Source organism: Aquarana catesbeiana, linkage group LG01 (assembly GCF_042186555.1).
Source record: "Aquarana catesbeiana isolate 2022-GZ linkage group LG01, ASM4218655v1, whole genome shotgun sequence".
Lineage (NCBI taxonomy): Eukaryota > Metazoa > Chordata > Amphibia > Anura > Ranidae > Aquarana > Aquarana catesbeiana.
The window spans coordinates 431,854,310-431,880,486 of record NC_133324.1 but is presented as its reverse complement, the minus strand read 5'-3'; the positions used below and the strand labels follow the sequence as shown (position 1 = coordinate 431,880,486).

The window sequence follows — 26,177 nt, the reverse complement described above, 5'->3', positions numbered from 1 at the left end:
ATCCCTTGAGGCATTGTAAAACTCTGACATTCACAGACATGGCTAGGCATGATGGGAATTGTAGTTCGTGAACACCTGGAGGGCCGCAGTTTGAAGACCCCTGCTCTAAATTTTGACTGACACCTATTTTACCTTTAACCACTGGGCACTTAAACCCCCTTAATAACCAGACCATTTTTCAGCTTTCGGTACTCTCACATTTTGAATGACAATTACTCAGTCATGCAACACTGTACCTATATGACATTTTTGTCCTTTTTTTCACACAAATAGAGCTTTCTTTTGGTGGTATTTAATCACCGCTGGGTTCTTGATTTTTTTGCGCTATAAAAGAAAAAAAGACCGAAAATTCTGTAAACAAAAAAAAAAAAAAAAGCATTTTTCTTCGTTTGTTATAAAATTTTGCAAATTAGTAATTTTTCTTCATACATTTTGGCCAAAACTTATACCGCTACATATCTTTGGTAAAAATAACCCAATCGGTGTATATTATTTGGTGTTTGTGAAAGTTAGAGAGTCCAAAAGCTATGGTGCCAATATCTGAAAATTGATGACACCTGAATTACTGACGGCCTATCTAATTTCTTGAGACCCTAACATGCCAGAAAAGTACAAAATTCCCCCCAAATGACCCCTTTTTGGAAAGAAGACATTCCAATGTATTTAGAAAGATGCACGATGAATTTTTTGAAGTTGTCATTTTTTCCCACAATTTTGAAAAATCAAGATTCCCCCCCCCCCCCCCCCACAAAATAATAATATTAGCAGTTTATTTCTCACAAAGCGCATATGCATACCACAAATTACACCCCAAAACACATTCTGCTATTACTCCCGAGTATGGCGATACCACGTGTGAGACTTTTACACAGCGTGGCCACATACAGAGGCCCAACATGCAGGGGAGCACCTTCAGGCGTTCTGGAACACCCAGGCCAATTCTGACATTTCTCTCCTACATGTAAAAATCATCATTTGCTAGAAAATTACATAGAACCCCAAAATATTATATATGTTTTTTTAGCAGAGACCCTAGAGAATACAATGGCGGTCGTTGCAACTTTTTATCTCGCACGGTATTTGTGCAGCAATTTTTCAAACGCTTTTTTTTGGAAAAAAAAAAACAGTTTTGTGCTTTAAAAAAAAAAAAAAAAAAAACAAACAGTAAAGTTAGCCCAATGTTTTTGCATAATGTGAAAGATGAAGTTATGCAGAGTAAATAGATACCCAACATGTCACCCTTCAAAATTGCACACGCTCGTGGAATGGCGGCAAACGTCGCTACTTAAAAATCCCCATAGGCGACGGTTTAAAATTTTTTACTGGTTACATGTTTTGAGTTACAGAGGAGGTCTAGGGCCAAAATTATTGCTCTTGCTCTACCGATCGTAGTGATATCTCATGTGTGGTTTGAACACCATCTTCATATGTGGGCAGGACTTACGTAAGCGCTCGCTTCTGCATGCAAGCAAACGGAGACAGGGGCGCTTTAAAACATTTATTTATTTTCTTCTTTATTGTTCATTTTACTTTATTTTGGATTGAGGCTTTTTTCCCCAAAAATAATTTTTTGATCATTTTTATTCCTATTACAAGGAATGTTAACATCCCTTGTAATGGGGACCTATCATGCCATATTCCTATTACAAGGAATGTTAACATCCCTTGTAATAGGAATATGGCATGATAGGTCCCCTTTACAGTGAGATATGGGGTGAATAAGACCCCACATCTCACCTCTATGCTGGGAAGCCTGAAATAAAAATAATTAAAAAAAAAATACTATCCTGGCTTCGATCGTAGCGGTGAGTCGGTAGAAGCACCTGAGGGCGACGGGAAGGGGGGGCGTCCCCTCTCGCCTCCCGTAAGAATGATCAAGCAGTGGAACAGCCTCTGTGATCATGCTTATGGTGTAGGGAATCGCCAGCTGACAAAGCTGATATCTGAATGATGCCTGTAGCCTGTAACTTATACCGCTGATATCTGAATGATGCCTGATGCCTGTAACTTATACCGCTACATATCTTTGGTAAAAAATAACCCAATCGGTGTATATTATTTGGTGTTTGTGAAAGTTAGAGAGTCCAAAAGCTATGGTGCCAATATCTGAAAATTGATCACACCCGAAGTACTGACGGCCTATCTAATTTCTTGAGACCCTAACATGCCAGAAAAGTACAAATACACCCCAAATGACCCCTTTTTGGAAAGAAGACATTCCAAGGTATTTAGAAAGATGCATGATGAGTTTTTTGAAGTTGTCATTTTTTCCCACAATTCTTTGCAAAATCATGATTTTTTTTTTTTTTTTTTTTCACAAAATAATATTAGCAGTTTATTTCTCACACAGCGCATATGCATACCACAAATTACACCCCAAAACACATTCTGCCATTACTCCCGAGTATGGCGATACCACATGTGAGACTTACACAGCCTGGCCACATACAGAGGCCGAGTACGGCAGAGCATGGCAGAGCATAGATGGATGGATGTGACTGCATTTGTCACAGAGCAGCGCTATGGGCACTACAGATCCAGCCCACAGCGCTGCTGCCATCCGCCCTCTCACCGCTCACACTGTACCAATTGGTATAGAGGGGAGAGAGGGACCGGCGTCATGACATGACATCGCTCCGTCATTTGATGGAGCGATCACATGGTAAACGGCCGCGATCAGCTCGGCGATCAGCTGGCAGTCACGGATGTTCTCGGGGGCGCGTGCAAGAGCAGGATTCTGGGAGGACGTCGCTGTACGCCCTCCCGGGGTTAAGCAACCGCCCTGTAGCCGTCATTCGGCTATGGGCCGGTTGCTAAGTGGTTAATGGAGATTATTATTACAACAAGGCACTGCCATGAGAGCAAATTTCACTCCCTCATATGCTAACCTGGCCATGGGTTTTTGGGGGAAAAAAAAAAAAACAAAAAAAAAAAAACAAAAAAAAAAAACCACCACATCCACAAAAACAATCCCTTTTCAGCTAACATTGTTAGCTTCGGGAGGTACAGAGATAACCTCATTATCTGGGATGGTGCCCCCCGATCTCATTACCTCAATTGTTCAATATTGTAACACATATGGGTTGTCATTCACATTTGTAACCAACCCGACTTCATTGGCCTCTCTGGACCTAGAATTAGGACATGATGGCCAGACCATCTATGCAAAGATCTATTTAAAACCCACGGACGTCAACTCTTATCTACATATCAAGAGTTGCCATTATCCGAAATGGATCCAAAATATTCCGAAAGGCCAATTCTGTCATCTTAGACAGAATTGTACTAGAGACACCGATTATGTTGAACTGAGTGCCAACTTGAAGTGAACATTTCTTGATAAGCAGTACCCCGAAAGCCTGGTAAAAGAAACATATGAATTGTACCTCCATGGAAAACATCCAAAAAAACAGCCAACCCCCAAAAGACTGTTCAACCAGGTTTATAACTACTTTCCATTCTAAAACACAAAAAGATGGAAAAGATTGTCAAACCATAGGGATATTCTACAGCAGGACCGAGAGTTACATAACGTAGGGCCCCAAATCTGAAGAACAAAATTGCCCCAAATAAAAAATCAAATCAACCATAGCTTCATCATCTGTACCTATTTTAATACCCATAGTGGGCATGTATCAGTGCCGGAAAGCACTATGCAAGACCAGCAAATTTGTACAGCATGGTCAAAAATTATTCAGCACCAAAAGAAAAAAAAACCTATTTACTAAAAGAGTTAGATAACCGTTCATCTGATTATGTTGTCTATGGCCTCACTTGCCCCTGTGATCTAATCTATGTGGGCCGAACAATTCAAGCCCTAAGTCAAAGATTCAGTGAACACAGATGGTTCATTGAGGGTGGTACAGACCCACACAGTGTCCCAAGACATTTTGCAGAGGCCCACCATAAATCTACTGTGGGACTAAAAGTATGGGTCAAACAGATCTGTAGATCTCTCTGTAACCGAAAGATTAAAAAAAAACTGTGCCAGAGAGACCTACTGGATATACAGTTTAGATGCCCTCTCACCAGGGGGTATCAATGAAGGTATAGAAATAGCTACCATTCTCTAATGTAATCATATCAGTTTATCTTTTGCTTAGATCCATTTATAGTTATAAATGCTTTTTTGCACTTTAGGCCAATTACGCCACATACCATATATCTATATAGTTTTTTTAGGTGGGTCTTCTCTTTTATGGGGGTGGCGGGTACGCGCAAGTATGGTTATACTCCAAGTTCCTAACCCTCCCCTTTATTTAGTACTACTTCTTGCACTTAAGTGATATTTACCCTATATGTCAGCTCCTGATATACCACTCAATGTACAGGGTGTATTCTGTACATGTCACACAGTATGTTGCATCTCCATTACCATCCTCTTATATCTGAATAGCTAGACAAATCTTTTACCTCACATCACAAAATCGTGATATCATACCCATTCCCTTTACTACCTAGTTTCCCATACATGAATGAATAGAATTACCAATTATCCCTTACCACTACCAATATAGAAAACATCATTAAGTGGCTACCCTCTATTCTCACAATATCAATTTGAATCTGTTGTGATAGACCTCATCAATTGATTTTATACGTGGTGGTGTAGTATCTTAAGTGTGACCTTTACACACAACATTTATGTACACACTATATTATTGAACTATTCATAATTTAGTAATTCATCAGTGATTATTTGATTGTGCATACTATAATGTTTTATCATTTATTAGTGTCCGTCCCATCTACCTTTTACATGAGGTGGCTTTATCCCTTCTTCAACCTGCTGTTTTACAGTGTTAATTGTTATGCATTTTATTCTATATTTGTGATTGCTTATCATTGCCTTTTAATATTTGTAAAACCCGTTTTTATACTGTATATTGTATCCTATTAATTAGCTTGAAGGAGGACCACGGCTGCCACGTCACTCGCAGCCTGTACGCTCAGGAAACAGGTCGCTTTCCAGTGACATCATCCTTCCTCACCTGCAAACCATCTGCGCCTCAAGTCTCGTTCTGAGTAAACTTCCACTGCAGCCGGCCGATGACCATCCAGCGGTGTCTGTAGCGAGCCAAGAGCGCCCACAAAGCAGGAATGGACTGACTACACTGATGATAACCCTATGCTGGGACCAATGCTTATGACTTCACAAATGTGAGCTGCCTGTGTATTTTTTATTTACATTAAAATTGTCCTATATCTACACCCAGAGGCGCCTCTCCCCTTGTGTCTCGTCACTCACCAGGCCTCCAAGTACCGTATCCTTCCTTTTAATTCCTGGGCATCCATCCTTGACATCCAAGACGCCCCAGGACACTGCTCACTGTGCATATATCCCATTTTGACATAGCAAAGTAGATCCCTCCCTCTCTATGTGCCCCTGGTGTAACACCTCTCGACCGTCTGTTTCATAGACTGTGGACTTACCAAGCTACCTCCAACTTCTGGAACCAGGTACTTCAATATATCAACATGATGCATCATGGGCTCCTCCCTAAAGAGTCTTTGTTTTGCCTTTTTAGCTATGATGGCCCCTTCCTCTTCATCTACCTGTGCCTCACTCCAACATTGGGTCCATATTTGCCTTCTGATAGCTCGTAGAGTCCTCATGCAGGCCTGGATTCATCCCACCCCGCCTCATATTGCCTCATTAAAACATGCGCTACAACCCCTATTTCTCATGGAAAAGCTGGACACTTACCAAACACTAAGGCCTTGAAATGTTTTATCACCAGAATCCACTCCCCCCTAGCATTCCATATACATATAAAATGTTACTCCTTCTGACTGAAAATTCTTAACATTAAAAATAAATAAATAACTCAAACACACAGCCATTAAGGTCTAAACTGCTAGCAAAAAAATGAGTACACCCCTAAGTGAAAATGTCCAAATTGGGCCCAAAGTGTCATTATGCGTGGCCACTATTTTCCAGCATTGCCTTAACCCTCTTGGGCATGGAGTTCATCAGAGCTTCTCAGGTTGGCACTGAGTTCTCTTCCACTCCTCCATGACGACATCACGGAGCTGGTGGATACTCGAGACCTTGCGCTCATACACCTTCCGTTTGAGGATCCCCCACAGATGCTCAATAGGGTTTAGGTCTGGAGACATGCTTGGCCAGTCCATCACCTTTACCCTCAGGTTCTTTAGCAAGGCAGTGGTAGTCTTGGAGTTGTGTTTGGGGTCGTTATGTTGGATACTGCCCTGTGGCCCAGTTTCCGAAGGATTCAGTATGTCACAGTACATGTTGGCATTCATGGTTCCCTCAATGAACTGTAGCTCCCCAGTGTCGGCAGCACTCATGCAGCCCCAGACCATGAGACTCCCACCACCATGCTTGACTGTAGGCAAGACATACTTATCTTTGTACTCCTCCCCACCTGGTTGCCGCCACACATACTTGACACCATTTGAACCAAATACGTTTATCTTGGTCTCATCAGACCACAGGACATGGTTCCAGTAATCCATGTCCTTAGTCTACTTGTCTTCAAACTGTTTGCAGGCTTTCTTGGGCATCATCTTTAGAAGAGGCTTCCTTCTGGGAAGATACCAATGCAGACCAATTTGATGTCGTGTGCAGCGTATGAACTGAGCACTGACAGGCTGACCCCCCCACCCCTTCAACCTCTGCAGCAATGCTAGCAGCACTCATACGTATATTTCCTAAAGACAACCTCTGGATATGACGCTGAGCACATGCACTCAACTTCTTTGGTCAACCATGGCGAGGCCTGTTCTGAGTGGAACCGGTGTTAAACCATTGTATGGTCTTGGCCACCATGCTGCGGCTCAGTTTCAGGGTCTTCGAAATCTTATAGCATAGCCCTTCTTTATGTAGAGCAACAATTCTTGTTTTCATATCCTCAGAGAGTTCTTTGCCATGAGGTGCCATATTTAACTTCCAGTGACCGGTATGAGAGAGAGAGCGATAACACCAAATTTAACACACCTGCTCCCCATTCACACCTGAGACCTTGTAAAACCAACGAGTCACATGACACCGGAGAGGGAAAAGGGCTAATTGCTCCCAATTTGGACATTTTCACTTAGGGGTGTACTCACTTTTGTTGCCAGCGGTTTAGACATTAACCAGTTGCTGACCAGCCGCCATCATACGGCAGGTTGGCTCCCCTGCGCAAATCACCGCAGCTGTACAGCAGGCGCTTTAAGGGGTATAGGGGCACGCGCCTGTATACTGTATGTATACTGTGTGTCTGTATACTGTGTTTGTGTATATACTGTATGTATGCTGTATGTGTGTCCGTGTGTCTGTATACCGTGTGTATACTGTGTGTCCGTGTGTCTGTATACCGTGTGTATACTGTGTGTCCGTGTGTCCGTGTGTCCGTGTGTCCGTGTGTCTGTATACCGTGTGTATACTGTGTGTATACCGTGTGCGCGCGTACCTGTGTATACTGTGTGCGTGCCATTTGATTGGTGAACTGCTGAGCTCGGCCTCGGATCTGGCAGCATGCCTGGGTACACACCTGTGCAGTGACATCATGGCACACATCAAGCATGGCTTTTATTCACATGCCTCAATGGCCAATCTGTGGCCAACCACAGCAGTTCACTATTCAGCTGGCTCCATGACTCACTTGCGCAGTTCAGAGGCTGCAACAAGTGGATTTTTTTTTTAAAGCCTTTTCCCGCCAGGTGCCTACCACACCAAGCACTAAGGTGCAAAGGTGTGTGTAAAGGGACACCGATAAATAGTGACATTCTGGGGGCTCTGCTGTAAGGTGGGACTCAGGGAGCTCTGCCATAGGGTGCCACTGTGGGGGCTGATGTAAGGGTGGACTGACTCTGCGGACTGTGATTATAGGGAGAATGTTGTGATTTTGGTGTAAGGGAGGACTCTGATGTGAGTGTGGCGCTCATCCCAACTGCTGTACTCTATATGTTTTGTTTCTTACTCCTGACCCACGTACTCTGTACATTATACTGTACATAGACCTGACCAAGGTGTTGTCTCAACAGCTGCTGGTTTTAATTAAAGGGATTGTGTAAAGTCTTGTTTTTGTATTTTTAAACAAGCATGTCATACTTGCCTCCTCTGTGCAGTTGGTTTTGCAGAGCAGCCCAGATCCTCCTCTTCTTGGGTCCCTCTTAGCTGCTCCTGGCCCCTCTCTCCTATGGAGTGTCCCCACAACATGCAGCTTGCTGAGGGCCCCCAAAATCTCCTATTGCCCAGGGGGCCCCATGAGTTGTCAGTCCACCCCTGGGGACAGCAGATTTACACTGTTATACAAGCTGTATGCTCACTACTTTACATTGTAGCAAAGTGTCATTTCTTCAGTGTTGTCACATGAAAAAAGATATAAAATATTTACAAAAATGTGAGGGATTTACTCACTTGTGAGATACTGTACTGTATATACAGAGCAAAACATGCACTGAAAACAGAATGTCCAGTATAGTAACTCCTAAAATCAGGGCTGACTCCCCACTGTGCCCCTATAAGTGCTGCCTGAGAATCAAATGGCTCCATGGGCAGCAAGGCCTGGATTTTGGCACACTGCAATATTGTGGCACCAATGCTGGTAGAAAAAAAAAAAAATCTGACTTGTATTTTGGTGCAGTACTTCTGGGAATACCAGCGAGCAAATCACAAGCCAGGGGGTGCTCTCTACATCCACTGTGTACAGAATGCCTCCGAGTTACCATATTGGATCAAATTTTACAGCCTCAGATTGAAAAGGAAAGGTAACTTTTTATTAAACTTACAATACAGCTTGTGTTGCAATAGCACATGCTATTTTTTTTTCTATTTCTTCCCCCCATGAAAGTGGAGTTACCCTTTAAGGCATCCCATGATGCTATACAATACACAGATAAAATATACTCCCATCTACTAGTACCCCCATCCAGCTTTATATAGTCTGAGGGATATAAAGATTCATTGCAATTGTATAGCTGTATGAGGTTTATGTTTGAAAATGTCATGACAATATGATGCATGAATATGATACAATACTTATTCATAGTATTCCCTGTACTTCTGTGGAAGCAGATTTATTCTGAGAAAGCCATGAAGAAAATGCATCGTCAGCACTATTCTGGAAGGAAGAAGCCTTTCTCTCCTCAGAATAAAGGTACTAACAGCCTCGAGCATAGTCTACGTACTGTAACACATCATGGAAGTTCTGTTCTAGTATATTTTGATTGTAATTAATACATTTTTTACACATTCATTTTTTAAATGACGCCCTTAAAAGGGATTGTAAAGGTTAGAGTTTTTTTTTTTTTTTTTAAATAAACATGTCAGGGGCAGGGGGGTTACATTGCGGGTGCGCTCCCGAGTCCAGCATTCGGTGTCCATAGACACAAATGCTGGACTTGGCCCCACCACCCCCCCCGGCGCCCGCGTCATTGGATTTGATTGACAGCAGCCAATGGCTGTGCTGCTAGCTATTCAATCAAGAGCCGAGAACCCTGGGCAGAGGAAGAGCGAGTCCCCACTGGGTGAAATTCCAGGACTCAGGTAAGTAAAATGGGGGGGGGGGGGGCGGAGGGGCAGTCACTGCCAGGTGTTTTCTCAGATGTATTCAGGTGAAAAAAAAACACAAGGGTTTACAAGCCCTTTAATGTCCCATATTGTGCCAGAGTGTATTTGTACTACATAAATTAGGGATGTGGTGTCTAAAAAAAAAAAAACTTTAGGAACCTAATCATATAGGTTCTAGCCATTGTAAATGCAACATTCCATGGACCTTCAACAAAAAAAAACCCTAAAACACACAAGTTTATAGAAACTGCACACTGCCAATCAGGACAGGGATACAGACAGCAATAGAAACCTAGCATAGGTCCTAACCCCTCACCATTTAAAGTGGTTCTATAGGCCATTTTTTTTTTTTTTTTTTTTTTTTATATACCTTAGTGGTAGTAAACCCTTAAATATACCCAGTGAAGTGACTGGCCTCAGGCGATAGAGATTAAACAAATCCTTCTACACAAGTGGTACCTGTTTATCTGCTGTCGTCTCTCTACATTTATTCAAAGTCCAGAATTTATACAGGTTGACTGTCAGAAAAAAGGGGCAGAGAGCTGATGTTACTCTGCAGAGCTCAGTGAGGAAAGCTCTGAGAGATGATTCACAGCACACAGGAAAAGAACTAAGGCTGTCAATCAGCTGAAGGTACCTCCCTTGTCACCATTTTTACTTGAGGTCAGGAAAACTTGTCAGAAGTGATTCATGCTGATAGCAGAGGAACGAAGCAGCAGACAGAAATGACACTTCATGCTCTTAGTTGAGACATGTACACATGCTTTGTTCATGTTTTGTGTCTGAAGCAAACAACCACTGGAATCACTTCACATCCGGAAGGTTTACTCCCCCTTCCTGACCAGGCCATTTTTTGTAATGTGGCACTGCGTTAGTTTAACTGACAATAGCGCGAACATGCATCGCGGTACCAAAATAAAATTTGTGTCCTTTTTTCCCCACAAATAGAACTTTTTGATGGCGTTTAATCACCTCTGCAGTTTTTATTTTTTGCTCTAAAAACCAAGAACGACTGACAATTTAAAAAAAAAAAAAAATGTTTTTTACTTTCTGCTCTAAAACACATCCAATCCACAAAAGGCAAAATAATAAAAAATAAATTGTTCAATTTAAACCAAACATTCTGCTACATATTTTTGGTAAAAAATCCCAATAAGCGTACATTGATTGGTTTGTGCAAAAGTTATCACGTCTACAAAACTATGGGATATTTTTATTCATTTTTTTTTTTTTTAAAGTAATACCCACGATCAGCAACTTCTAGCAGGACTGCAATATTGCAGCAGACAAAATCAGACACCTGACACTTTTTTGGGGACCAGTGACATTATTACAGCAATCAGTGCTAAAAATATGCACTGTCACTGTACTAATGACACTGGCAGGGAAGAGGTTAACATCAGGGGCGATCAAAGGGTTAACTGTGTGCCTAGCTAATGTTTCAGTGTAGTGGGGGAGGTGCTTTTACTAGTGAAAGGCATGGATCCATGTCTTCTGTACAGACAGAATGACAGTCTGCCTTGTTTACATAAATAGACTGCCATTCTGTCAGTGTACAGAATGATCAGTGGGTGCCGGCTGACATCAGGTCTGTGGGACCCACTGATCAGCTCTCGCTGTGTAAAATCAGTGTGGGAGCGAGCGACCCAAAACCCAGAAGTGCAGAATCTCATATATATATATGTGATGCTGCACAGCGCAGCTGCCCTGTAGCAGTAAATCTGCTAAGGGGCGGTCAGCAAGTAGTTAAGGTAAATAACCCGAGTGCAGCCCACCCTTCATACTTACCTGAGCCCAATCTTGATCCAGCGCTCTGCTCTACACTTCCTCCCTACTCAGAAGCACTTTAAAGTGGTTGTAAACCCATAAAAAAAAAAAAAAAAAAACAGAGTTAGGTACCTGGTAACTCTTTTTCTAAGAAGTCTTCCAGGGCAGCATCCGAGAGATAGGCTCCTCCTCCCTAAAACAGGAAACACATTAGTCCACCATTATAAATTTCACACTCTTACCTGTGTGCCTCAGTTATGTTAAAGCACCGAAGGAATTCCCTGTAAGCTGCAAGCTCCCCCTCTGTACCTGGTTTTTGTTGTTTCAAGGGTGGGAACTAGTGCTGCCCTGGAAGACTTCTTAGAAAAAGAGTTACCAGGTACCTAACTCTGTTTTCTCGAATCGTCTTCCAGGGCAGCATCCGAGAGGATATATCAAGCAATACTTACTAGGGTGGGGTTAGAGACTGGAGCACTTTACGACCAAATGCTTGGTCTTGGTCAGACAGCTGGTCTATGCGGTAGTGCTTAGCGAAAGTACTGAAGCTCGACCATGTCGCTGCCCTGCAGATCTGCTCCGGAGTTGCCCCTGCTTTCTCTGCGGCCGAGGTTGCCCAGGCTCTAGTTGAGTGCGCTCTGATTTCACTAGGTGGAGTGAGATTCTGTGCCTTATAGGTAATCTGTATGGCCATCCTTATCCATCTGCTGATGGTGCTTTTTGAAGCTTGTTTCCCTCTGTTGATTCCTGCATAGAGGATGAAGAGGGAGGTCGTTCTACGCCATTCTTTTGTTCTTTCGAGATACGCTATGAGCGTGTTCCTTACATCAAGTTTGCTGTAAATGTTTCTTTTCCTACTATCCATGGTTGTTGGAAGTGAGGGTATGACGATGTTTTGGGTTCTGTGAAATGTAGAAGAGACCTTGGGTAGAAAGGCCGGATCTGGAGAGAGAATTATCTTGTTCAGATGTATTAGACAGTATGGTTCTATTGAAGATAGAGCTTGGATCTCACTCACTCTTCTGGCGGATACTAAGGCCAGAAGGAGCGCAGTTTTTAACGTGAGGTTTTTGTCTGAGCTGTCCTCGATAGGTTCAAACGGAGGGGAAAGAAAGCCCTTAAGTACTGTGCCCATGTCCCAGGTGGGAGTTTTGTACAATTTGGCTGGTTTGGATCTTTTAAGAGCTATGAGGAATCGTCTTATCAGCGGGTCTTCCGCTAGTCTAGTATCCATGACCGAGGAAAGTGCTGCAACCTGTACTTTCAGGGTACTTGGTGATATGTTTTTGTCTGCACCATCTTGTAGGAAGTCCAAAACTATTGGAATTATCCCACCGTTGGAGATTGGTCTGTCTTCGTACCAAGAAGCAAATTTTTTCCTTATTTTCTCATAGATGGCTCTCGTTACCGGCTTTCTGCTGTTTAAGATGGTGTTGATTACTGTGTCTGACAGGCCTTTGTTCTGGAGTTTTACCCTCTCAGTAACCAAGCCTAGAGCTTCAAGATTTTGTGGTTCGGATGGTTGACTGGGCCTTGTGACAGTAGATCCGGGCGGTCCGTCAGTGTCAGCTGAGGTTGTATGCTGAGATTTTTTAAATGACTGAACCATGCTCTCTGGGGCCAGTGTGGTGCTATTAGTATCACTGTTGTTTTCTCTGCCTTGATTTTTTGGATTACTTTTGGGATTATGGCAGTTGGAGGGAATGCATAGCACAGATGCCATTTCCAGTTTTGGTTGAAAGCATCCACCCCGCTGTTGCCATCTGTAGGGTCCAGGGAGAAAAATATCGGAGATTTTGCGTTCGCCCTGGAAGCAAATAGGTCTACTTCGGGTATTCCCCACTTCTGGGTGATTTGAGTGAAGGTTGTTTGGTTTAGCGACCATTCCGTGTGTTTTATCGTTTTCCGGCTCAGGAAATCTGCCACTGTATTGTCTGTTCCTTTTAGATGAATACCGGATATCGATCTTATGTTCACTTCTGTCCACAGTAGGATAGATTGTGTCAGTCTCATCAGTTTTTGGGATTTTGTGCCCCCTTGTCTGTTTAGGTATGCGACTGTCGCTGCGTTGTCTGATTGTATCTTTACATCCTTCCCCTGTAATGCTGGCTTGAAGGTTTTTAGCGCTTCCCCCACAGCTTTCAGCTCTCTCAAGTTTGAGGAGGCTTGTGCCCATTTGGGTGTCCATTTCCCTTGCGAGAACCGCCCTTCCATGTGGGCTCCCCATCCTAGGGCGCTTGCATCGGTGGTGATGCTGACTGGATTGACTTGAGCCCATCTGCGCCCCTCGATGACCCGAAGTGGGTTGAGCCACCAGTAGAGTGTTTGTTTGACTGTGGCGGGGACGGGAATGGATTTTTCTAGGGATGCTTGCCTGCCATCCCATTGGGACAGAATGTAGTTCTGTAAGGGTCGCATGTGAATTTGTGCCCAGGTGATGGCTGGAATGGAAGACGTCATCAGTCCTAGTACGGACATTCCGTGCCTGATCGTTGTGGAATGGTTCCTTAGCAGGGACGTAATTGCTTGTGTCATTTTTACGTCTTTTTCCTTTGTTAAGAAAATTTTTGACAGTCTGGAGTCCAGCACGTATCCCAGGTACACTACTCTCTGGCTTGGGATCATTTGCGATTTCTCTGCGTTTATTAACCATCCCAGGTTTTGCAGATAGATCATACTCTTGCGCAGGTTGTTTTCTAGGATTGCTGCTGAGTCCGCAAAGAACAGGAGGTCGTCTAAGTATGGTATTATTCCAATACCCTCCTGTCTTAGACCTTTTAGCGCTTCCGCCATTATTTTTGAGAATATTCTTGGAGCTGAGGAGATTCCGAAGGGGAGAGCTGTGTACTGTAGGTGCAGCGTAGCTGCTGGCCCCTGGATTGCGAACCTTAGAAACTTTTGGTGATCCTTCCTTATGGGGACATGTAGGTAGGCATCCTGTAAGTCTAGTGTTGCCATGAATGTCTCCTGCGGTAGGATGTTCCTAATTGAATAGATAGATTCCATTCTGAATCTCTTGTATCTTATTCCTCGGTTGAGTGGTTTGAGGTTTAGTATCAGCCTTAGTTTGCCTGATGGTTTTCTTTTTGCGAAGATGTGTGAGTAGAAGCCCTTTTGTTCCTCCTCTTGGGGAACGTGACAAATCACCTTCTGATCTAATAGTTTCTGTAGGGATTCTAGAAACACCTTTGCTTGATTGCTGTCCTTGGGTAGCATGGTCGCTAAGTATTTGGTTGGGGGGCGGTTGGAGAATTCTATTGCGTAACCGTCCGCTATGGTGCGCAGTATGAATTTGTTTTCTGTTATCTCCTCCCATTGGTGGGAGAAAGCCGCCAATCTGCCCCCCACCTGAAGGCAGTTTTTTGTTCTTTTGGGTATTAGGCTTGAGGATGAATTCACCTTTGCCTTTCTTGTTTTGTTGACCCCAGTGCTTTTTTGCCCCTGGCTTATTGAATTTCTTGAAATGCCGAAAGGGCGTCTTCCCTTGTCTCTTCTTGGTTTGAGGGAACCCCTTATTTTTTGCTGTAGTCCTATCCAGGACTGTTTCTAGTTCGGGACCAAACAGTAGGTCTCCAGTGAATGGTATGCCACATAAACGGTTCTTGGAAGGTGCATCCCCCCCCCCAGGATTTTAACCACAGGGCTCTGCGGGCCGAGTTTAGTAGTGCCGTGGTCCTAGAGGATATTCTGACAGTTTCTGCTGAAGCATCTGCCAAGAAAGCTGCCGCTCTAGTTAGTGTGGGGATGGTTTTAATTAGTTCCTCCCTGGGTGTGTCGTTCTCCAATAGATCTTGCAGCTGGGTTAGCCAGATTAGCAAGGTTCGGGCTGTGCAGGTGGAAGCAATAGCCGGATTTAGATTTGCCGCCCCTGCTTCCCATGCCCTTCCTCCTCTGAGTCTGAACAGATACCGTCTTCTGATTCAGATTGTTCAGATTCATCTGAATCCACCTCTTGTTCTGCCTGTACCTTGTTCTCCCTTGGAATGTGTGTTCCGCTGGTAGATGGGATACTGGCCTGAGCGACACTTGCTGGCGTTTCTAATTTCTCTATAGCTGAGCGTAGTGGTGCCATGGTGCTCTGAATTTCTTTCTTAAAAGAATTGAGCAGGTCTTTCAAAAATCCCTGTGATTCTTTTGCCACCATTTTGTCTAAGCATTTCTGACACAGGGGCTTTTTCCAATCTGGGGAAAGCCTGTGGCTGCATGAGGCACATGTTTTGCCTTTAGCCTTCCTTTCCTCAGGGGTCTTTGCCTGCAAGCGAGCATAGAGAACAAAAAAACCCCGTGAGTTTAGGTGGTCAAAGGAACTGCCTGTAGATAGGCAGTAAAGAGGTTAAGACAGAGATAATTCAAGAATATTCTGGCTTACCTTGGAGCTGTCCTGATTTGCAGGATCTGCAGGGCAGGGTGGGGAAGCGTCAGACATGATCAGCCACCAGGATCCTCTGCTTAGAGGCCTTTTTATCTGCTTCCTGCATAAGCTCCGGCCCCGCCCCCGGCTGACCCCGTGCAGGTTGGTGGACACACCTGCACATGCCGCTGTATTGTAGAGTAACTGTGCTGGTAGTGAAGGGTAGCATTGAACAAATTTGCTATTTGTATTCTGTTTTCTTTCTCTTTTTTTTTTTTTTTTTTTTTAAACTTCCCGCCCCTAGGTGTCCCTGCTCTATCTCCGCAGTAGATAGACTACGGGAAAATGGCCGCCAACCGGAAGCGGAACTTCCTCTGCGCCATCTTGGTACACCCGACTTCCTGTAGCGGCCTGTGGCGGTGAGGACGCTGCTGCGCCGCCCGGAGAGCGGTGGATTCGTTTGGGGGGACAGCCGCAGCCACCAGGGACCTAATTTAGAAGGTGCAAAACCCTCCCTGCTAGACCCTCTGCTGCTGAGGTTTTCGGCAGCGGTCGGCGGCGGCGGCGGGGGGGGGGCGCCCATCTATGCATGTATCCATCCCCCCTGGCGGGCTCCAGATTCTGCGGAAAGCCAGAGGGGGGTGCTTGCGGAAGCATACACAGGCCTAACAGCGGCATGGGGTGGGGATGACAGAGTCCTCCTGCAGCCTGGGGGGATGATTGCAGACCCCTCAGTAGGGGCGAAATCTCAGGCTTTGAGCAATGTTGCCCAGTGCTGCGCCTGCTCGCCCTCCCAAAGCCCCTTGGGCTGTATGGGATGCTGGCAGGGGGTCTCCTGCAACAAGCACAGAGACAGGTGAAAATAAAATAACAAACGTTCTTGCAGCTCCTGTGGGTCCGGAGGAAACACAAACAACTGAGGCACACAGGTAAGAGTGTGAAATTTATAATGGTGGACTAATGTGTTTCCTGTTTTAGGGAGGAGGAGCCTATCTCTCGGATGCTGCCCTGGAAGACGATTCGAGAAAAAACACCTGCAAGACAAAGGCATAATGAGCTAGTATGCATAGCATACTAGCTCATTATGAAAAACTCACCTTAGATCGAAGCCCCTCTACACCGCTCCTGTGACATTGCTCCCGGAGTCACTTCCGGGTATCGCGGGCTCCGGCACTGATTGGCCGGAGCCACGGTGACGCAACTCCCGCGCATGAGCTACCGATTACAGCACACTAGCCGAAGCAATGGCACAAACTTCAGTGTGCATGATACAGGGGATATCTCCTAATCTGTGCAGGTTTAGGAGATATCCGGGGTAGCTACAGGTAAGCCTTATTATAGGCTTACCTGTAGCAAAAAGTGGTTGCAAATGGTTTATAATCACTTTAAGTGCTAGTTAGAATACCAATAATGCCTCCATTGCAGCGCTACAGTTGCTAATAGAATCTTCACCATGCAACACTTCCACGTCGAATGCCTAGGTCCCTCCACAGCACGGTGTATGCAGTTCAGTGTATATTCAACAGAAGACTGAACAGGCAGGTTTCCTTTGGGGCCATTTCACATGAACTACACTGAACCATACCGCCCAACTTTTTGAGATGGGAACAAGGGGCATCTATTAGCAAAAGTGTCTAGACATAGGACACAGCTGCTGGAGTGCTTTACCGCTCTGGCAGCTGTTTGAACCCAGCTGCGGTAGGAGGGCAGTGCTGTGCGCAAACCAACACGCCACACAGCTCCTTTTTTACATACTTTATATGAAGCATAGAAAAAAAAACAAAAAAAAAAAACAAACACACGCTTCTTTCATGGTGATGTAAATTACCATGCAATTTGGTACTGTGATAAAATGCAGCATGTATGAATTTTAGTGCAGCCATAGTCTGTGTTGCAGTGTGCACGGGACACATAGGAAACAATGGTTTCCTGCATGTCCTTGTGGTGACAGACATTTTACATTGCAGTAGAACAGCAGTCACGGCACAGTGTGTGAATTAGCCCCACACGATCCAACCACCTGCCGCCCCAGTCTGTGGAAAAATGGTCTTCCTCTTCCACCAAACCAGTTCCAGGTGCCAAAAAGGTTCCACCGCTGCCCTAATGGTCTGTACACACAAGCATTGTTAACCGGTTTTGGAAATGCACCTGAGCAGGTTTCCATTCACCTCAGATATACTGTGTGAGTGACCGTTTACATTTCTGATGCAAGGGTCCTATTAGGATGCAGGTCAAGCCATTTGAGCTGACTAGAACAGCCTGCGTTTAGCTACTTACAGCATAATTTTTTTTTTTTTTTTTTTTTAAATTCAATCCATGTGAATTAAAGGTTCCCACTGTAAGCACTCCTGTATTCCCATTGTTTTCCCAACCTCTCCTCAGGTTTCAGACATTTTCCCAGCCATGGCCCCTCCCCCCCACACGGTCAGTCTTTTCAGGATATAGCTATAGAGATACTGTACATATAAAAATATTTTTTTTGGGGGGGGGGGGGGGGTTAACACCAACATTTACCAACAATAATTTTTTTTATAATGGCCATTATGCATACGATTATTCTGTGGCGTTTATTTTCTTCAGGTTCTTCCAGGTCATTAACAGCTTTCGATCATGCGCAGTGATTTGTATCCGATTTTTCTTATGAAATCAGTTCACATTAAACAAAAATAGTTTGTGCTGTTCCCGTACGAGAAAAATTTTGGAGTTTGTCCCTTCAGAAAGTTTTGTTCGGAAGGTTGGAATTGGCTGTTGAAAGTTGCGCAAACACAAACAATCATACGATCGTTCCTCTGACAAAAAATCATTGCCCCATTTTCTTAGACCCCTTCCACACTGGGGCGGTTTTCAGGCACTTTAGCGCTGGAAATAGCCTCTGCTAAGCGCCTGAAAACCACCTCCCATTCATTCAAGTGTGACCTTTCACACTGGGGCGGTGCGCTTGCGAGACGTTCCTGAAAAGTCCTGTAATCAGCATCTTTGGGGCGGTTTGGGAGAGCTGCATTTAGCGCTCCCAAAATGCCCTGCTCATTGGAATGAATGGGCAGCGCGGCAACACGGGAGCTTTTAATCCCTTCTTTGGGGTTAAAAGCGCCCCGCTAGCAGCCAAAAAGCGCTGCTAAAACGAGCGGCGCTTTAGCGCTAACTACTAAAATAAAAAAGTAAATATATACATATTTGGAAGTTCCAGAGGGACAAATCCAAATAAAAAAGCGCCTTAAAATGAATCTCTCATCAAGATTGTATAGCCAAAGGTTAGTCAGCCAATGCTATAACAAATAAATGAATGAATGAATAATGTTCCCCCTCCAAATGCGATCCACAAACAATTCTAAAAAGGCTTAGAATGGATCGCATTTGGAGGGTGAACATTATTCATTCATTTATTTGTTATAGCATTGGCTGACTAACCTTTGGCTATACAATCTTGATGAGAGATTCATTTTAAGGCGCTTTTTTATTTGGATTTAGCCCTCTGGAATGTCCAAATATTTACTTTTTTATTTTAGTAGTTATTTCAGCCTTATTGTGACTTAGAAGCACTTTAATTTTTAGTTCTTTGGTAAGTACCACATCCCCCTTTTTATTGTTATTTTTACTGATTAGTGTGAGAACACCTTGATTTTGGCAGCTACCTTGTTAGGGTTTGTTTACATTTCTATCATGTGAAAGGGCTCTTAGGCCTGATTCACACCTATGCATTTTTAGTGCTTTTTGCACTACAGTCCATTTAACATGGTTTCCTATGAAACACTTCTGTAGTGCAAAATGCAAAAAGCACAGAAAATGCATAGGTGTGAATCAGGCCTTATAGTGTGTAGCAGGCATTAGTCGGATAGGGATGTATTCAATGAGACAACCACATGTGTTCACCAACTAACACAATCAGCAATCAATTATCCCCAAATGAACCTGCTTGTGTGTAGACTGGGGGTCCAATTGCTACAACACTTCAGCCAGCTTTAGAAATCAACCTGCTACACCTACATTGGATTTAATAACACATTTGTTGGAAACATTCACTGAGATCAACAAGAACTCCATAAAGTCCAAAAGAACCCAAAACACATATGTATGGAAAGAACATTGCACTACCCATCAGGTGGGCTCTGTATATAGGGCAGCACTCAGTGTAGTGGTGTAAGTACATAAAACATGGCTCACCCAGGGCTTCTTTAGGTGACCCCACTGTCTTGGCAGGCAAGTCACTGGGACTGGTGTCATCACTTTGCTCTCCTGGCACCTCAGGTGGCACATGCTGGAAGTGGCAGTGTGGCCGAACACATTCCCCTGAGCCCCTGATATATGGACAGGGGAGCTGCTGGAAGAACCCTGCAGAATACAACATCACCCACTCTCCCCAAACAAACACTGGGCATGTCTCACTTCACCACTTTTTATTGGCTCACGTCATGGACCAATCAGAAAATGGCAGAAAAAAAAAAACATGGGGTGTGTTTTGTTAGGATATTTGTTATTACATGTCATGTGACATAGGCATTTGTATATTATATATGTTTAGCATGTATAATAATTGGAATATCAGGGTTCCAGAATGAACATATAATAAAGAAACACGACCAAAAAAAGAAAAAAAATCAAAAGCAGTTTTTTTGGAAATGATTTCTGTCTATTTTTTGTTGTCTGTTTTATTGCTAATTGTGTGCCATTTGTGGAAGATTTCCCTTCACTCGCTGCCCCTATAGTCTGCTTTCACACTGCTCCACTGAAAAAATGCACACATGCGTTTTTGCTGGGTTTTTGATGCCTTTCCAGTGCGTTTCTGGTGACTATTACCCAGCATGCACCTGTGAAACTAGGACACGTGACTCAAAAAAATGCACCAAAAACACAATGCTGGTGCGTTTTCTATTTGTTTCTCCTGTGTTTTTTGGTGCAGTTTTGAAAACCGCACCAAAGATGCACCACAGGACTTTTCAAAGCACACCGCACCTGCAGCAGAGTGGTGTGAAGAGTCCCATAAGATTTAAACGGCAAATATTTTTCCTGCGTTTTTTTTTTTTAGCAAGGTGTGAAAGGACAAAGATTCAAAGTGACAGTTGTCACTGTAGCAGGTGTCCCCATTGAAAGTTCTCCCTTCTATTACTTTTCTGGTAGCAAAATATAATTTTGGATTTTCCATAAGGCCCCATTCACACCACCGCATCACATTTGTAGCACATTTTTTGCATGCTTTTCCAATTGCGGCTTAGGGGAATACAGTCATTTGAATGACCGACCCTTCATGTGGCAAAAGGTACCAAAGGATGCTCCAGGACCTTTCCTGGCATTGAGCTTTGCATGTTTTGTGCACAAAAAAACAGGTGATTGGGGTGCCATTAACAATTAATGGCACCACAAGTGCGACTCCCATTTTTTACATGTTCCTGAAACCCGTGCCGAACCACACATTCCCAAAACATGCAGGTGTGAAGGCAGCCTAACTTTAAGGCTCCATTCACATTTGGCGTTTGGGGATCTCGGGCAGAATTGCAGTGATATCAAATCGCGCTCCAGTTGCAAAACGCATGTTCGGGTGCCATTCATTTTCAATGGCAACTTAAATGTGGTGCAGTTTTGCTGCGATTACTGTGCAATCGCTGCAAACCAACCACGTGCAGCTTGTTGGCCAAAAAGGGGCAGGAGCTACATCCCCCAAAAACATCCCCCAGATCCCTTCCAGATGCATTTCTGCATGCGCGTTTTTGATGCATTCTTGGGTGTTTAGGCATTATAGATGCTTTCTTTTCTTTTTTCCTGTTTTTTCACTGTACTGGGGTCCGATGTGTCTTTGACGCATTTAGGTGCGTTCCGGTGTATTTTTGATGCATTGTACCTCGTTCTGGTACAGTTCTGTGCAGAAAAAATGCAGCCTGTTCTACTTTTTTTTGCTGGAACTGGAACGCACTGGAACTGGTGTGAACTTTGCCATTGAAAACCAAGTAATCTACTTTCTATGCGTTTTGGATGCAGAAAAAAAAGCACTGGTGTGAACTAGCCCCTAAAATTATGTTTCCTTTTTTATTTTATTTTTACAGAGCCTCTTTTGTTTGCTTATTTTGTTTATTACATTAGGACGGTGTTCCGCCCAAACAAAAAAAATGAAAAGACAGCAGCTACACATACTGATGCTGCTGGCTTTTAACAATAGGAACCTTACCTGTCCTGGAGTCCAGCGATGTCGGCACTGCAGCTGATGTTTCCATCAGCTGTCGGGTGCTGCCGCTGCCATTATGGGTAAGGGTACCCAGCAGTGTAGCCTTACGGCTTCACGCCGGGAACCCTACTGCGCATGCGCAAGGCCCCGCTCCTCTCTCCTACTGGCTCGGGGACAGGGAGCTTCTCTCCCCCGTAGTGATGTCACGGGCTGCGGCTGGACTCCTGGAAGTGGGAACAGGATACCTGTCAAAGAGGAGACAGATGAGCAGAAGTTCCACTTTTGGGTGGAACTCCACTTTAAGACACACTGTGTTTGGGCTAACTCATATTAACATTGCCCATTGAAGAGCGATCCACGGGTGGCTGAAAGGCACTATGTCGCCTCCTTACTGCCTGCTTTAACCCCCGAAAGCCTGCACCACTGCATTGGAACCGCATGCACTGGCACAAGGTTGCAATACGTTTACACCACAGCCCTATTCACTTGCATAGGCCATTTTCATTGGGTGGTACTGCCCGTAGAAGACAGCAGTGGGTATATTTATTGCTGTGTTGCAAACAATTGCAGCCACGGCAAGTACAGTATACAACCCCATCCAGCTGCCTTTGCAGCCTAAGGCCTCATGCCCACAGGAAGTTTGGCCATCTCTTCCTGACCTTTTCCTCCTGGAAGCAGCATTTTGGGAAAAAAAGACGCTCCATGCGTGTAAACGCATTTAGGCACGTCAAGCGCTTGGGCATGAATTCATTTAGATGGTCAGAATAATAATTTATTCTGGCCACTGAAATGAATTAACGCTCAAGCACTAAATTTGCCTAGTGTTAACGCGTGTTTAGAAGTGTTTACATGCACCATAAATTTTTTCTGCCAAAACGCTGCTGCTGGCAGTGTTTTTATTTTCAGCCTCTAAACCCCTATGTGTGCATGGACATATAGGATAACATGTAGGGGCATTTGGAGGCAGAAGAAAAACAAACAGCAGATGCCCATACAGCAGCATTAAAGACGTCCAGTCTTCATGAGGCCTTAGGGGAACTGCCTGTTTTTACCGCTCTCTAAAACTACAAATGTAAACTTAGCCTTAATGTGGCCCCAACGCAGGAAAAAAACAGTCAGGCCCCATTCATATCTGTGCGTTGCACTAATGCGTGTTTTTTTTTTTTACACTTTTACGTGACAGCATAGGGAAACCTGTTTACTCGAAAACATGTCAGAGAAGCTTCTGCACCCTTTTGGGTTCAGAGATTGACTTATTTTATTACCGGACGTTTTAGTGCGTTTTGACAAAATACACAGTTGCTAGCCACGTTTGGGGTGCCTTTAAGAATGAATGGCACTGCAAGCATGAAGCGCATTTTGGTGCGTTTCTTTTTGCATGTTCCGGGAACGCAAGCAGAAACACACGTTTTTGTGTGCATTCCCAGAATGCTCAGGTGTGACTGGGGCCTAAAATTAAAAAAAAAAGGCCCCTGCAGGATTTTTTTTTGTTGCTGAAGTGTGCATTGTGCAGTGTGGTGTGCCATGTAGATGCTTTTGGGTTTTGTTCAAACTGAATGGCACCAGAACACACCACAGCCAGCTTGTTATATTAGCATGCATTGTGTTAACACAAGTTTTAAATTAGGGCTCTTTCTTGCTGAAAAGTGTAAGAAAAACGCAATAAAAATATTTCCCCTTAAATCCCATGGAACTCTTTACACCAGTGTGCTGCATTTTGTAAAGTCCTGCATGCTGCATCTTTGGTGCCCTGTTTCAAAAATGCATCAAAAATGCGCCTGCCATTGATTTCTATAGGAAAGGTACCAAAAACGCATCAAAAACGCACCCATGGTTCATTTTTGGTGTGTTTTTTAGTCCAAGTTTCACAGATGTGAGTCAGGAATCCAGAAAATGCACCAACATTTATTGAAAACCCTTTCATTTTATTTTGTGTTTGATTATATATTATTTTGTAATTTTCTTGGAAAATAATAAAAAATTTATTAAAAAAAAAACACCTTCAAAACACGATATGATTAATATCAGCTGAACCAATGCAACTCTGTGTTGAGGAGATGGTATTTAGGAATGGTAAATTGTTCCACTAACTGGAAAGGACGTCACCAGATGTGACATCAGAGTCCTAGTCCCTCCTCTGCACGTATAACTTCAGGCCTGAAGACGCCCCATTGGGTGAAACACGTAGAGGCGGGACTAGGACACTCTCGTCCGGTGATAACACTTCTGGTTAGTGGAACGCTGGTTCCAGGGGACCGGAAAAGCAGTGCTTCATACAATGCTTTGTTGCTGGAAATATTGAGTGCAGATCCAAGGCACAATAGATGTGAGTGCAATATTGTGGGGGGCATGGTATGGAGTTTTATGATTTTTTTTTTATGATTTCCTTGCATACAGTATTGAGGGACCTCTGGATTGGGAGATAAAAGTGGAGTAAGGAGAGGTGATGCTTGTTTGAAGGAAGGATGGCGAAGGCTGTCATTCATTCCACAAGCTCTGGTGAGTGCATGGTGTGCTGGGGGTGCGGCGTAAGCATGATTTGTTGGAATCTTTAAGTCACAGGCACTAAGAAGATTGATTACAATATAAAGGGACTATATACTTACTTTTTTATTAAGTGTGTACTATGTATACGTGGTAGATGATACATCACGGACTACTGTACGGATAAGAATCACAAGGACACTTTTGTAGTGGTTGCAAACCAGTTTATTATACTTTTGTTCATTTTGAGTTTTGGTTCATACATTCACAATTCATTTTTGCTCCATAACGCTGTTTATCTCAGATTATTTAGGTTCTAAAACTACGCACCTGTGTGCGTGAAACATACAGGTATTAGAAGTTACTGCTCGCCTTTACCAATATGCATCGGTAAAGAAGTTGCTTTGGAATCTATTGGTGTGCTTCTATCTATTTTCCCAGCCATTGCGGTCAGCCATCTCTTTGCAGCAGAGCTGTAGCCGCTGCTAGAATCTACAACATCCAACACTTCCGCATTTGTTGAATGCCTGCGTCTCTATGCAGCACTTTCCTCCCATCCTCAGACACTGGTGATTACGCAGCCAGCAGAGGCAACCCTACATGTAGTGGGGAGACCCCGCTATCTGACACACTTGGAAGTGCTGGATGCTGAAGAATCTAACAGCAGTTGTGTCTTTACAAGGGAGTGAAGACTGGTGGCAAAGGAGGGGATACTGGGTATTTATCTTTTAAAATGACCCTTTACATCAGGGGTCTCAAACTGGCGGCCCTCCAGCTGTTGCAGAACTACAAGTCCCATGAGACATTGCAAGGCTGACAGTTACAAGCATGACTCCCACAGACAGAGGCATGATGGGACTTGTAGTTCTGCAACAGCTGGAGGACCGCCAGTTTGAGACCCCTGCTTTACATGCTTAATGTTTCATGACATGGTTTTAAAGTGGTTGTAAACCTCAGCCATGAATACTATGAACAAAGCATATCCCTCTATAGCAGTGGTTCTCAACTCCTGTCCTCAGGACCCACTAACAGGCCAGATTTTAAGTATTACTTTGGGGAGATACAGACTAAAATACTGCAATCACTGAGCAGCAAATTATATCATCTGCGAGGTATTTCAGTTATCTTGAAAACCTGGCCTGTTAGTGGGTCCTGAGGACAGGAGTTGAGAACCACTGCTCTATAGTGTCTTAATCCAGAGCACTAAGTGTAATTTATGCTCACTGCCTCGTTCCTCTGCTATAAGTCACTTCTGACACGTTTTCCTGACACTAAGATAAAAATGGTGACGGGGAGGGCACAGCCTGTGATTGACAGCCTCAGCTCTGTTCCTGTGTGCTGTGTGAAGGGGGTGTATCTCTCTTCAATCAGCTCTCGTTGCTCTCCTCACTGATGTAAATTCGGCTCACTGCCCCCTGCTTTTCAGAGCTGAGCAATCCTGTGTAAATTCTGCACTTTTAATGGATGTAGGGGACACACGGTTATACATAAACAGGTACAACTTATGTAGGAAGATTTTTTTAATCTCTGTGGATCACCTGAGGCCAGTCGCATCACTTGGGTATATGTGAGGGTTTACACCCTTAATTATAGACACTTCTGCGTACAGTCCACATCACTACTGGAATCCCCATAAAATATCCCAAGCTTTGAACATCTCATGGAGCACTGTTCAATCCATCATCCGAAAATGGAAAGAGTATGGCACAATTGCAAACCTACCAAGACATGGCTGTCCACCTAAACTGACAGACCGGGCAAGGACAGCATTAATCATAAGAGGCCCATGGTAATTCTGGAGGAGCTGTAGAGATCCATAGCTCAGGTGGGAGAATCTGTCCATAGGACAACTATTAGTTGTGCACTCCACAAATCTGGCCTTTATGGGAGAGTGGCAAGAAGAA

At 44.0% G+C, this 26,177-nt stretch overlaps 1 protein-coding gene across 1 annotated transcript in view; it reads right to left on the bottom strand.

Annotated features, from left to right (window-relative positions):
- Positions 1 to 19,980, bottom strand: part of LOC141148420 (RNA exonuclease 1 homolog) — a 196,085-nt gene extending 176,105 nt beyond the window's left edge. Inside the window, exon 1 of the mRNA XM_073635918.1 lies at positions 19,797 to 19,980. Within this exon, the coding sequence (XP_073492019.1) occupies positions 19,797 to 19,980 (184 nt within the window). The remainder of the gene's footprint in view (positions 1 to 19,796) is intronic.
- Positions 19,981 to 26,177: the final 6,197 nt, after the last annotated feature.